At 36.1% G+C, this 16,585-nt stretch overlaps 1 protein-coding gene across 7 annotated transcripts in view; it reads right to left on the reverse strand.

Moving 5' to 3' along the window:
• Positions 1-16,585, reverse strand: part of MTHFD2L (methylenetetrahydrofolate dehydrogenase (NADP+ dependent) 2 like) — a 143,846-nt gene that overhangs the window by 18,999 nt on the left and 108,262 nt on the right. For 6 of the 7 annotated variants that reach the window (XR_004052863.1, XM_030915724.1, XM_030915694.1 and 3 more), the window contains one exon: positions 2,766-2,891. Coding sequence is in view for 5 of the 7 variants with exons in the window: in XM_030915724.1 (XP_030771584.1) it covers positions 2,766-2,891 (126 nt within the window). In the remaining 2 variants the exon portion in view is untranslated. Of the gene's footprint in view, positions 1-2,765; positions 2,892-16,585 lie in introns of those variants that run through there. The other variant, XM_030915711.1, reaches the window with a different exon arrangement.

Consider the following 16,585-nt stretch of genomic DNA (forward strand, 5'->3'; position numbering starts at 1 on the left):
TTCTAAGTATGAATCAGCTTCCAACATTTTATCCTTTGCCCTTTCAATGGCATGAAATTTCTCTGCAGGTTCCTTTAATGTGAAGTTTTCTACATCCTCTGGGACATTGTCATCCTTTCCATCACAGCCATTTTGCTCATTTATGTCGATAAATTGTTCCCATCAATGTTATCTACTTTAACTGAGTCACCTAGTTTTCTTTACTAATGAAACAAATATTTTTGCAAGGACAATTTACTTCAACAATTGATTTTATCTATATCTGTTTTGTTTATCTTGGCTATAGTTATAGTGAAACTTTTCACCGATACTCACAAAGCAGCCACCACACTTTCCCTGTGGCAATTTGAAGCCAAATATTACTTACGAGTTTTGTAGCACAACCCATCTTAAAGTTCCTCCCTCTCAGTTGGGGGATCATCCCTCACCTCAGGTTAAGTCCTGATGAACAACTTGAAGAGCAACATGTCAAAACCTATCACTTGCCTGCTCCTATGGGTGGCTGAGTCATGGCCTCACTGGCAAAGCCTTCTTTACCAAGTCCAGGTCCTCATTAGTACTCTGGCTCCATGAACCAGCACGCTGGCAAGCTAGATACAACTAATAATATGGGTGTCTTTTATGATAGGATTAGAAAATCTTGACCTTCCAGGTGAAAGTTTCTGTGCTTTTACATGATTGTTTGGTAATGCTCTGTTGGATGTCCAAGATACCCCAAACAGTAGAGCTGAATGGAGCCACTAATATAATTGCTATCATTTAACTGATAACACTGACAGCTAGTGAGGTGGTAAAGCTATAGGGCAACAGGCTAGGTCTCCCAGCCCTGTTCATCTCATATCTCTGTCTCTTTTCCATTTCCTTTTTAAATGTTTTATATATACTTAGATACACCGAACTACAACTTGATTTAATAGTCATTACCAAGTTAGACTTCATGTGACATGGAGTATCTATATGTGCTATTAAGTATACACACCCATGAAAAATGCTCATGTAAAATTTGCTTTCAGAATACTTTTTACTTTCAGCAAAAAACATTCTTACTTAAAAATAAGAAAGCATGGAAGTGATATGAGACCAAAAAAATACTCTATGAGAGAAGAGTCTTATAAAATGTGCTAAACTGAACTGCTGGGTAAGCTTGCCTTACAGGCAGTCAAGGCTGTGAACTGCAAACATCCCTGCTTTTCTTGCCTCAAGCTGGTTATCTCATGTTGTCAATGCCATCTGGGTGCATCACAAATGTGGTAATTTTGCAATGAACGCATAACTATAATGTTATCAAGAAACAGAAGGACAGTAAATAAAATAAATAAGGCCAGGTTTTAAAATAAAATGCACTTTACTCTTTCAAGTTGAGAAAGTTACCCATATCTGACCTAAGCGATTGAACATGAAACATTAAATAAATAAATGAGGTCATTCCCTAGTGATTTCAGCATGTACACAACACACACACAGACATAGGTATATGCATACAGATACACATGTTCATGTCGAAAGCCATCACTGCTAGAATAGAGTTCCAACCATGTCAGGGACGCAATGTATTACAGCCAATGAGGGCAGCAGTGTTTTCTTTGGTAAGGTACATCTGTACTCTGCTCTTATTTACACCATTTTGTCTCTAGAATGCATTGTTGCACATATGTGTCCTTAGGGTTTTCTTTTTCTTTTAGGCTCAAATGGCTTACTTGGATCTGGTCCCTGATGTATCTTAGAATCTCACATATATAAGGCCAGTATCCTAGGACACTTCTAACTGCATTTTCAATTTTATTCAACAATATGCTAGAATTTGGGTAAACTATCAGCTGATGAGCAGGTTCTAAGTGAAAATTCAAAATCTAAATTATTTTTAAAATGGCACCACCTATTCTTTTCAGTTTCTCTGTAAGAAGGGCACATCTATAACTAATGAAGTTCTTGATGTGGCACTGTATTTTTTGGCCAGAATAATCAGTCTTATACAAAAAATATTTCTAACATAAAAATGTCACCACTTGCTTTACCATATTTGTGCCTTCATAGACATCTAAGACTCCTAGGCTACACTGAAAATCTGAATGTAGGTAAATATCTGACAAAGATAACAGAAGTAAAATCAGATTAGAGGGTCAGGCAGGTAGAAATACATCAGTCTTGGGGCCTAGTTTCCCCTTTTGTAAAGAGAAGACCAGGTTAGAATTTTTTTTACTGCTACGTATTTGTTGCCTTATATCTTTCATTGACCACAAAAACTAGCTTAGTTCCTTTTCTTTATTCTCTCTAAAACACAAGTGAAAAATACTGACATCAACTATCTAGATAACTACCTAGATCTGAAATATAGTTAAGGTTGGCAGACACACCCTAAGGTGCCTTCTGGCTCTAAGAGTGAATGGCTGAGAATAGAGCATATTTGACTAAGCGTAGAGTAAGATGACAACTCCCAAAATTCAAAACAATGCCCAGGTCTATAAAAGGCCAGCTGTATTCTATCAATAAAAACTGTACTACAAGAAATTTGATCCCTAAACCAAATATTAATGATATAATTAGAAGAGAGGGAGAAAAGGAAGAAAGGAAGGATAAAAGGGAGGGAAAGAGAGAGGGAGGGAGAAAGTAAATATTTAAGTCTGATTGAACTCTTTTCCCTCAGAAGAAAGAGGTGATGATTAATAAGTTAATAATTCCCCCATAAATGAAACTTCTCTATTTTTAAAATATGTAAGGTGGAATTTTTTTTAATCTTAACTTATCAAAAGATATTGGTTTATTACCTTCAAAGTCCACATCTCCAACTAATTTTGTCTTTCCTGTCACTGGATCATGGACGTAGTTGATACCCACATCAATTACAGCAGCACCTTCTTTAACCATATCAGACGTAATCAACTTTGGAATACCTGAAAACAAAAAGAGTTGTTTGTCCTTCAGCATAACAAATGTTTATATATATGTTTTGGTAGGCTTATATATATATACACACACACACACACACACACACATGTGTGTGTGTGTGTGTGTGTAATATGTTGTTCCTTAAAAAACAGGCCATTGATCGTTTCTGATCTGAGAGAAGAACAAAGATGATTAAAGCAGCACATAAGGGCTTGTGAGGATGAAATCCTGCAGAAGCTACCCTCTCACCTCAGAGATCGCTCATCTGACATCACAGGGATACCTGCTTGAGCAGCATCCTTTTGCATGTCACATACTATGAATGGCATGGGGAGATTGCGGACATGAGACAGGCTCCTGCTGAGGTATGGTGGAGTGGAGCACAGTGAAAGCAACTTGGAAATCGGAAGGAGGGAAAGAAAGAAAGGGAGGAAGGGAGGGAGGAAGGGAGAGAGATAGAAAGGAAGGGAGGGGGAAATAAAAGAATGAGGATAATAATAATTAACATTCCCCAGGGTTGTTGTAAACAGTAAAATGCCATACTCATAATGGCATCTCATCAACTCCAAACATGAAGTTCTAAGTGCTATCTTGAGCTTTCTTTTTTATTTTTTCTTGGTTTCTTTGGATCACAATGTCTGTATATGATTCTGAAAGGTGTAAAGTATAGTAAGCTCTCCTCACTATTGATCTGTTCCAGTCTAAAAGATAGATCTACAGAGATCTTATGTCATCATCTATTTCCTGCAATTATTTTAAAATTTTGTTTCAAGTACAACAGTACCAGCTAAGATTAATGTTCCAGTTTCTTAAAAAATAACATTGAACAATCCAACCACAAATTTAGTAGATTAAAGCAACAATTTATTACTATGTCTTATGGTTCTGTGGGTTGACTGAGTTCATCTGGATATATCTGGCTTAGGATCTTTCATGTAATTGGAGTCAGATACTGTCTGAAGCTAGAGTCATCTAAAGACATGACAGGCTAAAAGGACTCACTCACATGGTTGCAGCGGATGCTTCTGATTGGCTAGGAGCATAGATAAGGCTGTCAATGGAACACATATGCATGAACTCTCCATGGGGCTTGGTTTCTCACAGGCTGGCAGCTGGTTTCCAAGAGCGAGTGTTCCAGGAGACAAGAAGTATTAGTTACCAGCCTCTTAATGCTTGGACCGAGAAAGTAGCATAATGTCATTTCTGTCATATACTATCGGTCAAGAAGTAACACAGTCCACTCAGATCAGGAAGAGGAACAGAGACTCCACTTCTCAGTGGGAGGAGAATCAAAGACTCTGTGTTCATCTTTATTATTCTATCACAATGCTTCTGATGGACATGGTGTCTGGTAGGTTATTTGCTCACATTCGGATTCTAGATCTCTTGCAGGAAAAGCCTACCCACTGTGTTATTAGAGACATTCTAGCACCTGTATTATCCATTTAAGCATTACAGATGGCTTAAATGTCACCTTGTAACATGATTTTTACTGCTAGCAAGAGTTTAAAGGCTATAAACAAATGGTCAATGTCAACATAGATGTAGCTGTGGGATAGCTTCCTTAGTCTCACAGTGACGTAACAGAAGAGTCACCAATGTTTGAGATGTATTTTTCCCTTGCTTTCCTATCCTGTGATATAGAACTTGTCTTTTTTATTGGTTCTCACGTAGGTATTATGCCTTGCTCCAAATAGTCATAAAATCCTGTTTCTTCTTGGCATCCAATAGAAAAAGAAGACATACATTGAGTATAGCTGCAGAAAAAAATTTCAAGATACAAGTATTCATAAAATAGTTATTATTGTCCAGCCTCTATGCTAATGGCAAAGATCCCAATTTCCCTCTGATTATTATAACATCTCAGACAATATTAAATGGTAATGAACAAATGGCAAAATTTTCAAAATAGAGGAAAGTGTGAGCTTGATTTTAATTCCCAGGAAAATTACAAAATGGAAAAAAAACTTTAAATGTTTATCTTTTTTGGATAGTGATGTTTTATATGTCCACTGTAGAAAATTTGGAAAATACATAAAAATTTAATATGAAAATAAAAATCACTATTATCTTACTATCCAAAGAAAATAAGTATTTGTATTTTTAGTATATTCCTTTCTAGGATTTCAAAATATTTATATATTAAATATAAAATATGAAACTTGCATTTCCTTAATGTTGTGTCTCACTATGTATCTCACCACTGTTATTAAATTAAAATGTTAGCATTTTCCCATTTCATTTTATTTGAAAATTAGAAGTTATATGAACTAATTCATTATATGGATTACCATAAAAATGTATTCATTCCTGCAGTGTTTCTAATATTTTGCTATTATAAATAATGCAGTGATGGTCATTTATGTTCAGAAAACGATGGGTAATTTCTTAATTACAGCATCGAATTTTAGAAAACTTTTCACTGAACTCTTATAAATGGAAAAATATAGGTTAGATGAAAGCATCTATTGATAGAATCATAGGTAGTTAAATAACATATTATGAAACTGTTAACCAATGCATTTGTAAGGTCTATTGAGATCTTCTGTGAAAAGCATTTGTCAATACCATGTTCAAGTTTTTAATAAATAATTTGAAAGAACACATTGGCATTGTGATGGTTTTATCTTTGTTCTCCTCCAGATCCATTTTCACCTTTTTTCTGCTTTACTCTAGGCCAGCGGTGGGACTGATCCTTACAAGGGTCTTGTGTGCTTCTTGTCTCCCTTGGAACCACATCATGGCCATGAGAACAAACTCAAGCTAGTCTGCTGAAGGATACAAGTACCGTAGAGGAAAGCTGAGTCACTTTAGCTGAGGCCATAATAGACTGATCAGTTCCCTGCCAACAACCAGTAACAGCAGATGCTTGATCAGGCCCCAGAAAGTTCGTCAGAAATGAGTGAGTCAAGGTTACCATAACTGATCAGCTGAACCATGGACTCAAGAAAAAAAATTTTTAAAGGTGGTGTCTAAGTGACTTTTTTTTTTTTTTTTTTTTAACATACCAGTAGCTACATAGCCCATATTTGCAAATGACACAAAATTGGACAGAATGGCTACTGGGTTGTAATTTTGGAATGATGGATTATAAGTATCAAGAATAATCTGAATGGGAACAAATGTACAATTCTCATGAAGTGCTGTACTTGATTAAAAACTCAATACAAAACTAAGATGGTCTCCAGATACAAGGATGTAACATTTTCCAATATATTTTTAGCAAACTCTCTGGAATAGTTGGTTGTACTTCAGAGGCTGGTGTAGGGAAGAATGATTAGAACCAGTCTAGAAATCATGTCAAATTCTTATCACTTGCTATCAAACTAGCTGGTTCAATTAATTATTACTGATCTGCAAAAAGATAAAATCTTGTGCCACAATATAAAGCAACTATCTCAGTAAACACAGTTTAATTCAGCTAACTTTATTATTACTTTTCATAGGAAGAATTTTTCAATGAAATAAGTGGTGTGTTGATTTACAGTTTGGTGCAAGCTCCCTATCTTCTTACAGACCTATAACATATAGTGTGCAGAGGGTAAGAAATAGTCACAGACCATCACCAGTGCACTGACCACACAGTGAAAACCTCTGCACTAGAGAAATGGTTAAATGAACTTAGGCTACCTATCTCAGAAATAAACAAACAAACAAATGCATACACCTAAAAACAAAACAAGAAAACCCCAATAACTACAGTAGTTTCTTCAATATGTTAAAAACTGCAAATCTGGAAGATTTTACTCTATATTGTTTCAGAGAGAAGAAAGGAAAAAACACAAAGGGAGGGAGTATCTTTTAGCTCAGTAAAAGAATATTCTAAGGATAATATACCACAAAGAGAAACTGTATAGTGTCCTTATTTCTTACTAGCAATATTCAAAATAAAGAAGGGATTGAACTGGGAAAGTTAGTTGTAGGAAGACAAGTCCCCAGATTACCTTGGCTGCCCCAGCTCTTTCCCCTGCCACTTAACAGAGACTTTCTCTTTATCCCATTCTAGTTCTAGAATGGGGCATCTTGAGATAAAGTGTTGGGTACAATCTAGGCTATGTCCTCCTCCCTCCTAGAATGGGATGTTGCCCGGTGCTTGAGCTCAGCAATTCAAGTGGTGTCTAGGGTGTATTGAGTTCCCTCAGCTGTGTCACAATGGGGCAAGCACCGATGACACTCCATTCGCCCTGGGCAGTTTCCTGAGCCTTGGGAAGCTGGCTCACCAAGGATTCTAGGCTTCTGTTTATTCTTGCTGCATATCTGCATTGGCTGATTTGTGTGAGTGTTCTGTCTCACCATTCTTATGCAAGCGATAGAGGTACTGGGACCCCTTTTGCTCCTCCATGCTGTCGTCATGGTGTTGGGACTACGGAGGCATCTAGGTCTTCTCTAAGCTTCTGTCAGACTTATAAACTTCTGTATTAGTTATGCCTTTCAATTCTATGATTTAAACATTCTCCTTTGTCCTTTCAAATTTAAAACTAGAAAAACCTCTTCTTTCTTTTTCCAAGTAATTCATCTCTGAAGTTGTGTTGACCTTTGACTCTATCATTCATTCTACTTAAGAAGATAGAGAAATTATATAAATTATATTTAATGGTTGGAATTATGACAAACATTCAAAATCTCTATTTTAGTTAGGCTAAATACACTAAGTAGTCCACTTACATTGCTGTCTTATAGAGGCAAATGATTGGAAGCACATAGTTGCTCAATCAGTGTATTTTTATAGATATTGAAAAGAAATTTCTAAGACTTGATGTGTTTAATTCCTCACATATACAAATGCAATATAAATTCTCGTCATGTGATAACATAGAATTAAAATCTATTTAAATATTAGATAAATAAAAGATATATATCATTAGGATGCACAGTCAGGATATTTTTCTTTTTGTTAGAGTTGAAAATGAATAATTTCAAGTGAATGATTCCTATGAGTTTACTTTTTCTGTTGCTGCTGTCATAATTCCATGGGAACCAATCCTTAATTTTTATACATAATTTGAGGGCTCAAGCATTATATGTGAGAACCAAAACCATCTATGCTCACATAGCTTATATATTATAAGCTGTAATATTAACATTATTTTATTATTCAGCTGTCTTCATCTACATAATTTTCTTACTCCAGGAAAGTCTTGCTCAGAAAGATGAAATTTGAAAGTGCTTTTGTCTCAGGAACTTATGAAAAACTCATTTAATGAATATTAAACCTTTTGATTTTTCAGTAGGCAGCATCAAATAGCTGATTCTGTAGGATGTTTTGAAACCCTTGCTTCAAAATCCTCTCTTTGCATCCACCAATCCTAAACTTTCATATTATAATCATCCAGTTCTAAGCAAACCTCCATAAGGCATGTTAAAAGACTTGCCTTGCAATACAACTCAGAACACAGGTATGGACAGAGACTTATAATTAAATCACCAAAAGCAATTGCAACAAAAGCTAAAATCGACAAATGGGATCTAAAACTAAAGAGCTCCTGCACAACAAAAGAAACTACCATCAAAGTGAACAGGCAACCTACAGAATAGGAGAAAATTTTTGCAATCCACTATATGACAAAGGTCTAATATCCAGAATTTACAAGGAATTTAAAAAAATTTACAAGAAAAAAACAAGCCCATCAAAAAGTAGGCAAAGGATATGAACAGGTGTTCCTCAAAAAAAGACATTTATATGTCCATCATCCATAGGAAAAAAAAGCTCAACATCACTGATCATTAGAGAAATGCAAATCAAAAGCACAGTGAGATACCATCTCACACCAGTCAGAAAGGCAATTACTAAAAAGTCAAGAAACAACATGCTGGTGGAGAGATAGGAACCCTTTTACATTGTTAATGGGAATATAAATTAGTTCAACCATTGTGCAAGACAGAGTGGTGATTCCTCGAGGATCCAGAACCAGAAATTCCATTTGACCCAGCAATCCCATTACTGGATATATATCCAAAGTAGACTATAAAGACTATAAAGACTATAAAGACACATGCACATGTATGTTTATTGCAGCACTACTTACAATAGCAAAGACTTGGAAACAACCCAAATGCCCATCAATGATAGACTGGATAAAGAAAATGTGGTACATATACACCATGGAATACTATGCAGCCACAAAAGGGAAGGAGATCATGTCCTTTGCAGGGACATGGATGAAGCTAGAAGCCATCATCCTCAGCAAACTAGCACAGGAACAGAAAATCAAACACTGCATGTTCTCATTCATAAGTGGGAGTTGAATAATGAGAACACATGGACACAGGGAGGGGAACAACAGACATTGGGGCCTGTTGGGGGTGGGGTATGCATCAGGACAAATAGCTAACCTATGCAGGGCTTAAAACCTAGGTGATGGCTTGATAGGTGCAGCCATGGTACATATACACCATGGCACACGGATACCTATGTAACAAATCTGCACATTCTGTACATGTATCCTGGAACTTAAAGTAGACAAATAAAAAAATAAAGACTTGCTTTGAAACAAACTCTAACATCTTATAAATACTTCAACTTTGCCCCCACACCCTAACATGTTACTAAGTTTAACTGGTTCTCCAGGAGAAAAAATATCTCTGATGTGTAGAATTTGATGGTTTCTATAACATAAATAGTCCTACCAAGGCTGACTTCAAGCTACTAATGTGAACTCACTGAACATGGATTGGGGAAGAGATGCTCAGAATCAATCTCACAGGCTGGTGGAGCAAGCTTCAGCATACTACTGCTACTAAGACTCTGTCAATGCAGTTCTCACCCATGCTACAGTAACCATAAACTAAGATTTGTCATACCATTGAATTGTTCAGGTAATATTTTTGAGGAACCAGCATTCAATAATCTTAAAGATCCACAAAGATCTAGTCAAAAACTTCTCTTGTATGTGATCCCAGACCTTGAGTCAAAAAGCATGAGTGCCTTGTGGTCTATTGAAATTCCTGCTAGGGTAAGGAGCTGTTGGTCTCTCTGACTGTTATGATGAGGTATGGCTCACATTGAGTCTGACCTCTTCCATATTTTGTTACATAAAGTTCCCCATGCACTGCATTTATTTTGTCTTCTATGAATAAAAAGCCCTTTTTAAGGAATCCTTCGATTGATCAGATTTGAATAAGTTTTATCCTCGGTAGAAATCAGTTTTATTACTAACTACACTATATATCTCTATCCTTATCATTTTTTTTTTTTTTGTATCTCTATAAAAGCAAACTTCACAGAAAGGGAATGGGTGTAAACCAGACAAATCCATCCTCAAACTGACCTTGACAGGCTGGGCATGGTGGCTTATGCCTGTAATCTCAGCACTTCGGGAGGCTGAAGGAGGTATATCACTTGAGGTCAGGAGTTGGAGATCAGCCTGACCAACATGGTGATACCCCAACTCTACTTGAAAAAAAAAAAAAAAAAATAGAAAAAAAAATCAAACTGATCTTGAGGACCGAGAAATTCAGAAAGCTCCTCTGAACTTTGCAAAACTCTGGAAAAACTTTGTCTCAGGTCACTTACCAAAATCTTATGAGTGCTTTTCCCAGTGTGTCTTGTGAAATTTCTCCAAACCTTACTGTCTGTGAAAACTGCACATGTATGAGGTTTGCAGCTGGAGAAGGCCCAGCCATCAGGCCACGTGGGGCTGAGGCAGGAGGTAGACAGCGGTATTTTCACCTGATGGTTCCTAGACTCTGCTGGACTTGGCTCAGTTTAAACCGAAGACCATTCCCCCTCTGACAGACTCTTGCTTTGCACATGTATTTATGCCATAACCTGAATTCTTATATTTATTATCTTTCTAAATGGCTTGGTTTCACTAAAGATAATTTAGAATTATAATAGACATTTTCAAGGAGTTTTGGTATGAACAAAAGTGTTCATTTGAGAGATGCCATAGAACATAAAGGAATAAAATTCTAAACATCCAATAATCTGCATTGTTAATGTGTTTGAGGAAGTATCCAAAATTATTCAGACGTCAAAATTGTTCCCTTAAAAGATTCCTTTATTGAGGCAAAAAAAAAAAAAAAAAAGTGAAATACTTAATCTGTTTTAGATTCCTTCAAACTTCAACAGAAACTTAATGACCTTTATCCTATTATTATTCTTCTCCCAGCCTGTTTCTCCTTCTCCTTCTCCTTCTGGCTTGTTCCCCCTTTCTTCTGGCTGTCCAGAAACCCCTAAAGTGCATTATCTTATAAAGTTAAGCGCCTGTCAGAACAGAAAAAGAAAAAAACACTCTTATTGTTAATTTTAAGACTTCATCTCATTCTGAGCTAAAAGCCACTATTAAAATGTACCCAAAGCCTCACCATGATAAAATTTGCAGAGACATCAGGAATAGTTTTAGGGATGTACAACCCATACTTCTCAAATCGATATCTATTACTTCATATGCTCAGATACAAAAGAACTGGATAAAAAAGGAATAACACAAAGATTCCTAATTGCATAAGAAATCAGAGGTATTTTGCAAGCTGTAGATTTTGAATGTCTTTTGGCTATCCCCCAAATCATTCCTGTGAACATAGATTGGACTCTGATTCAGTCCTATAAACAAAGAAAGAATCAATTCATTAGGGAGTTCAAGGATAGGTTATTTGACACCTTTTGACAAAATTCAGAAGTAAACACTGATTCAGATGAAGTCCTTGCTTTCTCTCATTTTCTTGTGAATAAGCTTAAGCCAGAAATAAAAGAATTAAAACATAAGAAAAAGCAGAAATGGGAAAGAGCCTATTGCCAGATCTCTAGCATCCTCTTGAACATTTTGAAAGGGACTTGGCACAAAAATCAAATAAGACTTAAATCAAATTCAGGCCCCTACAGATAAAACAATCAGACATTAGCAATCATTAAACACCCCCTAAAGAGGGAATCACTCGGTAAAGACATTTACAGATACTGTAAACAGAAAGAACACTGACAAAAAAGTTAGTATATTAAAAATAAAGGGAAAAAATGAAGGATGTAAAAATGAAAGTGCTTTAAAGGAAATCAAATGCCCAGTTTCTCATTTTACCCTTAAATTCACAAGGAGAAATTTCTTATAATGTTAAAGAACAACATTTTGATTGATATAGGTACAACCATATTAGCCTTAAACTCTTCTATTCTTATTCAACATTCCCCTTGGAATAAACATACTATGCAGGTGGTGGGCATTTCTAATAATTCCTAAACATTCCTTATGTCCAGGCCTAGAACAGAAATACAGTCTTTCCTCCTTTGTGATTCCACACCTGTTAATTTGATACTCTGAAAGTGGAGTTGCCAGATTAAATGATGTCCTGATTATCTCTTTCTTAAAATCCCTTAGGACGCCCTATTCATAGCTAGTTTGGATAAGGACGTAGACTTACTAATACCGTTGTATCCAAATCAAGCCCAAATTGAAGATATCAAAGAGATGCCAGAATTTTTGTGGGTAAAACTGATATTATCATCAACATTATTGGGACTACACCTATCCAGGTTCAGATTGACCTGTATCTGAACTTACATAATACCCTCTTAAAACCACTAGCTAATGATGAAAACTAACATTTATTTTTCTATTTTAAAAAAGAATACCTAAAAACCCCATTGTGTAGGGATACAGATTCATTCAGGACCTTAGATCCATAAACAGAATATTCATTCTCCATGGTAGCAAATTTGAATTCTATTTTATCTTTGTGTATCCTAAGGCTATATGTTTTACAGTGTTGGATCTGTATTTTGTTTTCTTTAGTGTCTCCTTAGATCAAAATAATCTATACTTATCTGCCTTCTTCTTGAAATATCCAATTATATACCTCCTGCTATTATGCCTTAGAGTTTACTAAAGCACCGTCACACTTTTCACAAGTATTTAACCAGGACCTAAATAATTTGAAATTTTTCTGCAATTCTACTCATATCATACTGGTGAAGGATTTGAGGCAGAAAACATATTTCAGAAGATACAAAATCAAGACTCTGAATTTGAAGTTTCAGACAGTTCAAAGTGCTTTCATGTTATGCTGGTCCATCAGCAGACATATCCCTGAAGTACATAGGTAATGAAAGTACACATAATTTATTCATACATTATTTATATATTATTTATTATTATATATAATGTATTCATTATGCAATACAAGTATAAAAAACTAGCTACTAGATTTTACAGAAACATTTCCTGCTGTAAACTCCCATTTTGGTATTTAGCAGTTTTCAAAACTCCCCATTAGTTATCTAAGTTTCCAATAAACTATGTTAACTCTAAATTCTGAGTCATTCAGTAGCATACGAAATTGAATTGTTACATACTTATAATATTATCATTTAGAAAATTCTATCTAACAAAGATAATTATACGCTAACACACAAAGAAGGCTTAAGAAGAAAAACTTGTGTTTTTTCCCTCCAAGCTAATTAATCCTTTCATGAACTTATTTCTGGCAAAAGAAAGGGTCTCTTATTAATGCAGAATTTCAAAAGTAATTGAGAAGATAATATTAGGGTAAAATAGTCTCCTTGGGAAACTTAGTAAGAAGATTTCTGATTTATCTAAGATTTTTCCATTTCAGGGGAAAATCTCTTTGATAAGTAAATGAGCCAATGGATAATCTATACAGATTCACATTACTTTAAGGCTTATGTCTTTCTCATCAAGGGACTGTAAATATGCTATTTTATGATTCATTATATGACAAATATAAAACATATCACCAATGTTGCCTAGACAAAAATAGCCCGAATAAAGGTAACATAGAAAAAAATGACAGCAATACCTAAAGCAAACAGAGCACTAGTCTACACCCTAGGAGCTAAGCTTTAAGCGTTCCCTAATGTGAAGGTGTGACCATTAGCTCTTCAGCTAGTGGGAGGCTATGTCCTTATTCTCACTAATTACAGCCCCAACTTGAGTATTTTCATATGTGTATTTGATAATCTGAGAATTGAGTTCACATGAATTAAAAAAAAATCACTTCCCCATGGATACTCCTATCATAGTCATCTGTAACTCTTCATGAAATGGCTCAGTCAAGCCATCCTGATAAAAGGAAGCACCATATTTACACATCACTTTAATTAGTAGAGTTCAAAGGGCTGTGTAAACATATCTAATTAAACTTCACAACAATTCAGTGAAGCAAGAAAAGGTTTACCCATTATCCTCATTCACAGAAGAAAGATTTTGAGGTGCTGAGAGGCTAAATGATTTCTTAGTTTCACAATGATGAGTCACAGGTAAGGCTGGGAACAAAACCAGAACTCTAACTCAGATATAAAAGGAACACCATGGAAATGCTTACTCAGGTGGATCACTTCTTCAGCTGGAAGTTGTCCTACTACATAAATAAAGATAATGATTAGAATGGAATTTGTATGAATGTATGCTTCTTTCTGGATTAGAAAAAGTTTCTTCAGCATTATTTGCTTTGTAGACAGTAATATAATGGCTAAAATGCATCCTAGCTAAATACAGCCTACATTAGTAGTACAACTACCTCAGTGTCTTCTCCCAGTTATCCTCCTGTTATTTCTAGAAATCCTCAAGAAGTGTTTACAACCCAGTGAGTCAGTGGCAGTGACCACAGAACATTTCCTGTTCTTTTTCTTTCCTCTGGCTTCTTTGGTTCCTATCTGAACTGATGTGCCTATGATGCCTATCATGAGAATAATATTCATGCCAAGGACAATATCTGAATGCCCTTGTGGTACCAGGATGATGCTAGGTCTCTTACAGGGCTCAGGGCCAATAGGGCCCTGCTCTGTGCCATATTTGATCATCTAGGACTTTGGAATCCTTTTATATTCAGAAATTCATATGATCACTTAAGTAGTTCCATCACCTTCTGCCTTGGACCATATTTCTGCAGAGTCAATGGACCTGGGTCCAAATGTGTGCTTCTCTTTTCTTCCTCCCATCAATCAAACTTTATTCTCTGAGGGCACCTGTAATCCCAGCACTTCAAGAGGCCAAGGTGGGAGGATCGCTAGAGCCCAGTAGTTCAAAACCAGCCTGGGCAACATAGGGAAACCTTGTTGCCACAAAACAATCAAACAAACAAACAAACAAGCAAGCAAACAACGCTGGACATGGTGGTGCATGGCTGTGGTCCCAGCTACTTGGGAGGCTGAGGTGGGAAGATTGCTTAAGCCAGGGTGGGCGGGAGTGGGGGGTGGGTTGAGGCTATAGTGAGCCATGACGGTACCACCAGCCTGGGCAACACAGTGATATGCTGTCAAAAAAAAAGAAAAAAGAAAGAAAAGAAACAGAGAGAGAGAAAAAAGAGAGAAAGAAAAGAAAAGAGAAGAGAAGAAAAGAAAGAAAAGAAAAGATAAGACAAGACAAGACAAGAAAAGACAAGGCAAGAAAAGAAAAGAAAAAAGAAAAAAAAGAATTTCCTGCAAACAGACACCAGTGCATTTGGGGAATGAGGAGAGCCTGCAGGCCAGTAGGGACAATAGGCATGGGTCTATATTACCAACTGCCACGTTATTCACTATTAAAGTCGAATGGAATGGGTTTCAAACATTTTAGAACCATTTATTTAAAGGAAAATTGCTTACCAAGCTCCATATGTAAAAGAATCAAAGCAAGGAGAGACGTATTAGTTGAAAAGAGGTGGAGGGGAGCTCTGCTACTAGCCAAATCCCCTTAGGTTCCTCAGAGCTCAACTTGAAAGACCAATTAGTTCAATTTCTTTCTTTTAAAGTTGTACTTCCTGAAGGCCAGATAGTCTAGACAATACTAAGAAATGAGGCCTGATATTTAGAAAGTGAATTACTTTTTTACTATCCCTAGTATTCCCTTCTTATGCAGTTTTAGATTTTCCCTTCTCCTACAACTTTAAGCATTCTAGCAGCAGCTAACGCATTCAGTGCTGATTGACTCAGAAAAGTAATAGAGACAGGAAAGAGAAGTGGAGACCTTACTTCTTAGCTTCAAGATTTCTAAAGCCTAGCACTTTAGAAGAACAGAGAGACTCAAACAAGAAAATGGAAGGGTTGAGTTAGAAAAGTCAGGAGAGTTGGAGAAGTGGTGAAATCTTAGACTTCAGAGGTTCCCAGGGAGATGTTGCTAGTCAATGCTCCCTGGGCTGTGTCTTGGAGAACTGGCAAAATCCCTAGTTTTGGTTTCGGAAATCCAAAAACAAAAATATATTTTTTCTATAGCCTGTGTAGTGGTTGGAAAGGTGGTATGGTCCCAAATAATTAAACAGATGGAAGGATGGCTGAGGCAGATGCCTTAGACACTGTCTTAGCATTTCCTATATACCTAAGGATGACAGGGAAGTAGTAGAGAGATTAAAGCAATTGGACAAAGAGGGGCACTTCTGCAAGTGCATGTGTAGGCAGTTGGACAAGGACCAATCATTTGATGGGAGTTTGGAAACAGAATAGTGAAAACTAAATGCCCCTACCATGTCTTGATACTTACATGAAACCTCTGGAACAACAGAAGAGTCTGCACAGATGAAGTCTGAGTTTCTACTATGTTCAAGTAACTTTCAAAGATTTTAATGAAAAAGTCAATAAAGTTTGAGAGAGGGGTATTTAATGGATGTATACAGATACAATGGTCTGAATAATTGGTTACCAAATTATTGAACTGTTTTAAAAATTAAATCAGATCTACAAATATCAGAATCTAACACATAAATAATTGACTTCAACATATTTAAAGTACTTTGAAAGAAAAATTAAATGGTGCTTTGTTTGTTAAAAGAA

This window comes from Rhinopithecus roxellana, chromosome 2, assembly GCF_007565055.1.
Source record: "Rhinopithecus roxellana isolate Shanxi Qingling chromosome 2, ASM756505v1, whole genome shotgun sequence".
Lineage (NCBI taxonomy): Eukaryota > Metazoa > Chordata > Mammalia > Primates > Cercopithecidae > Rhinopithecus > Rhinopithecus roxellana.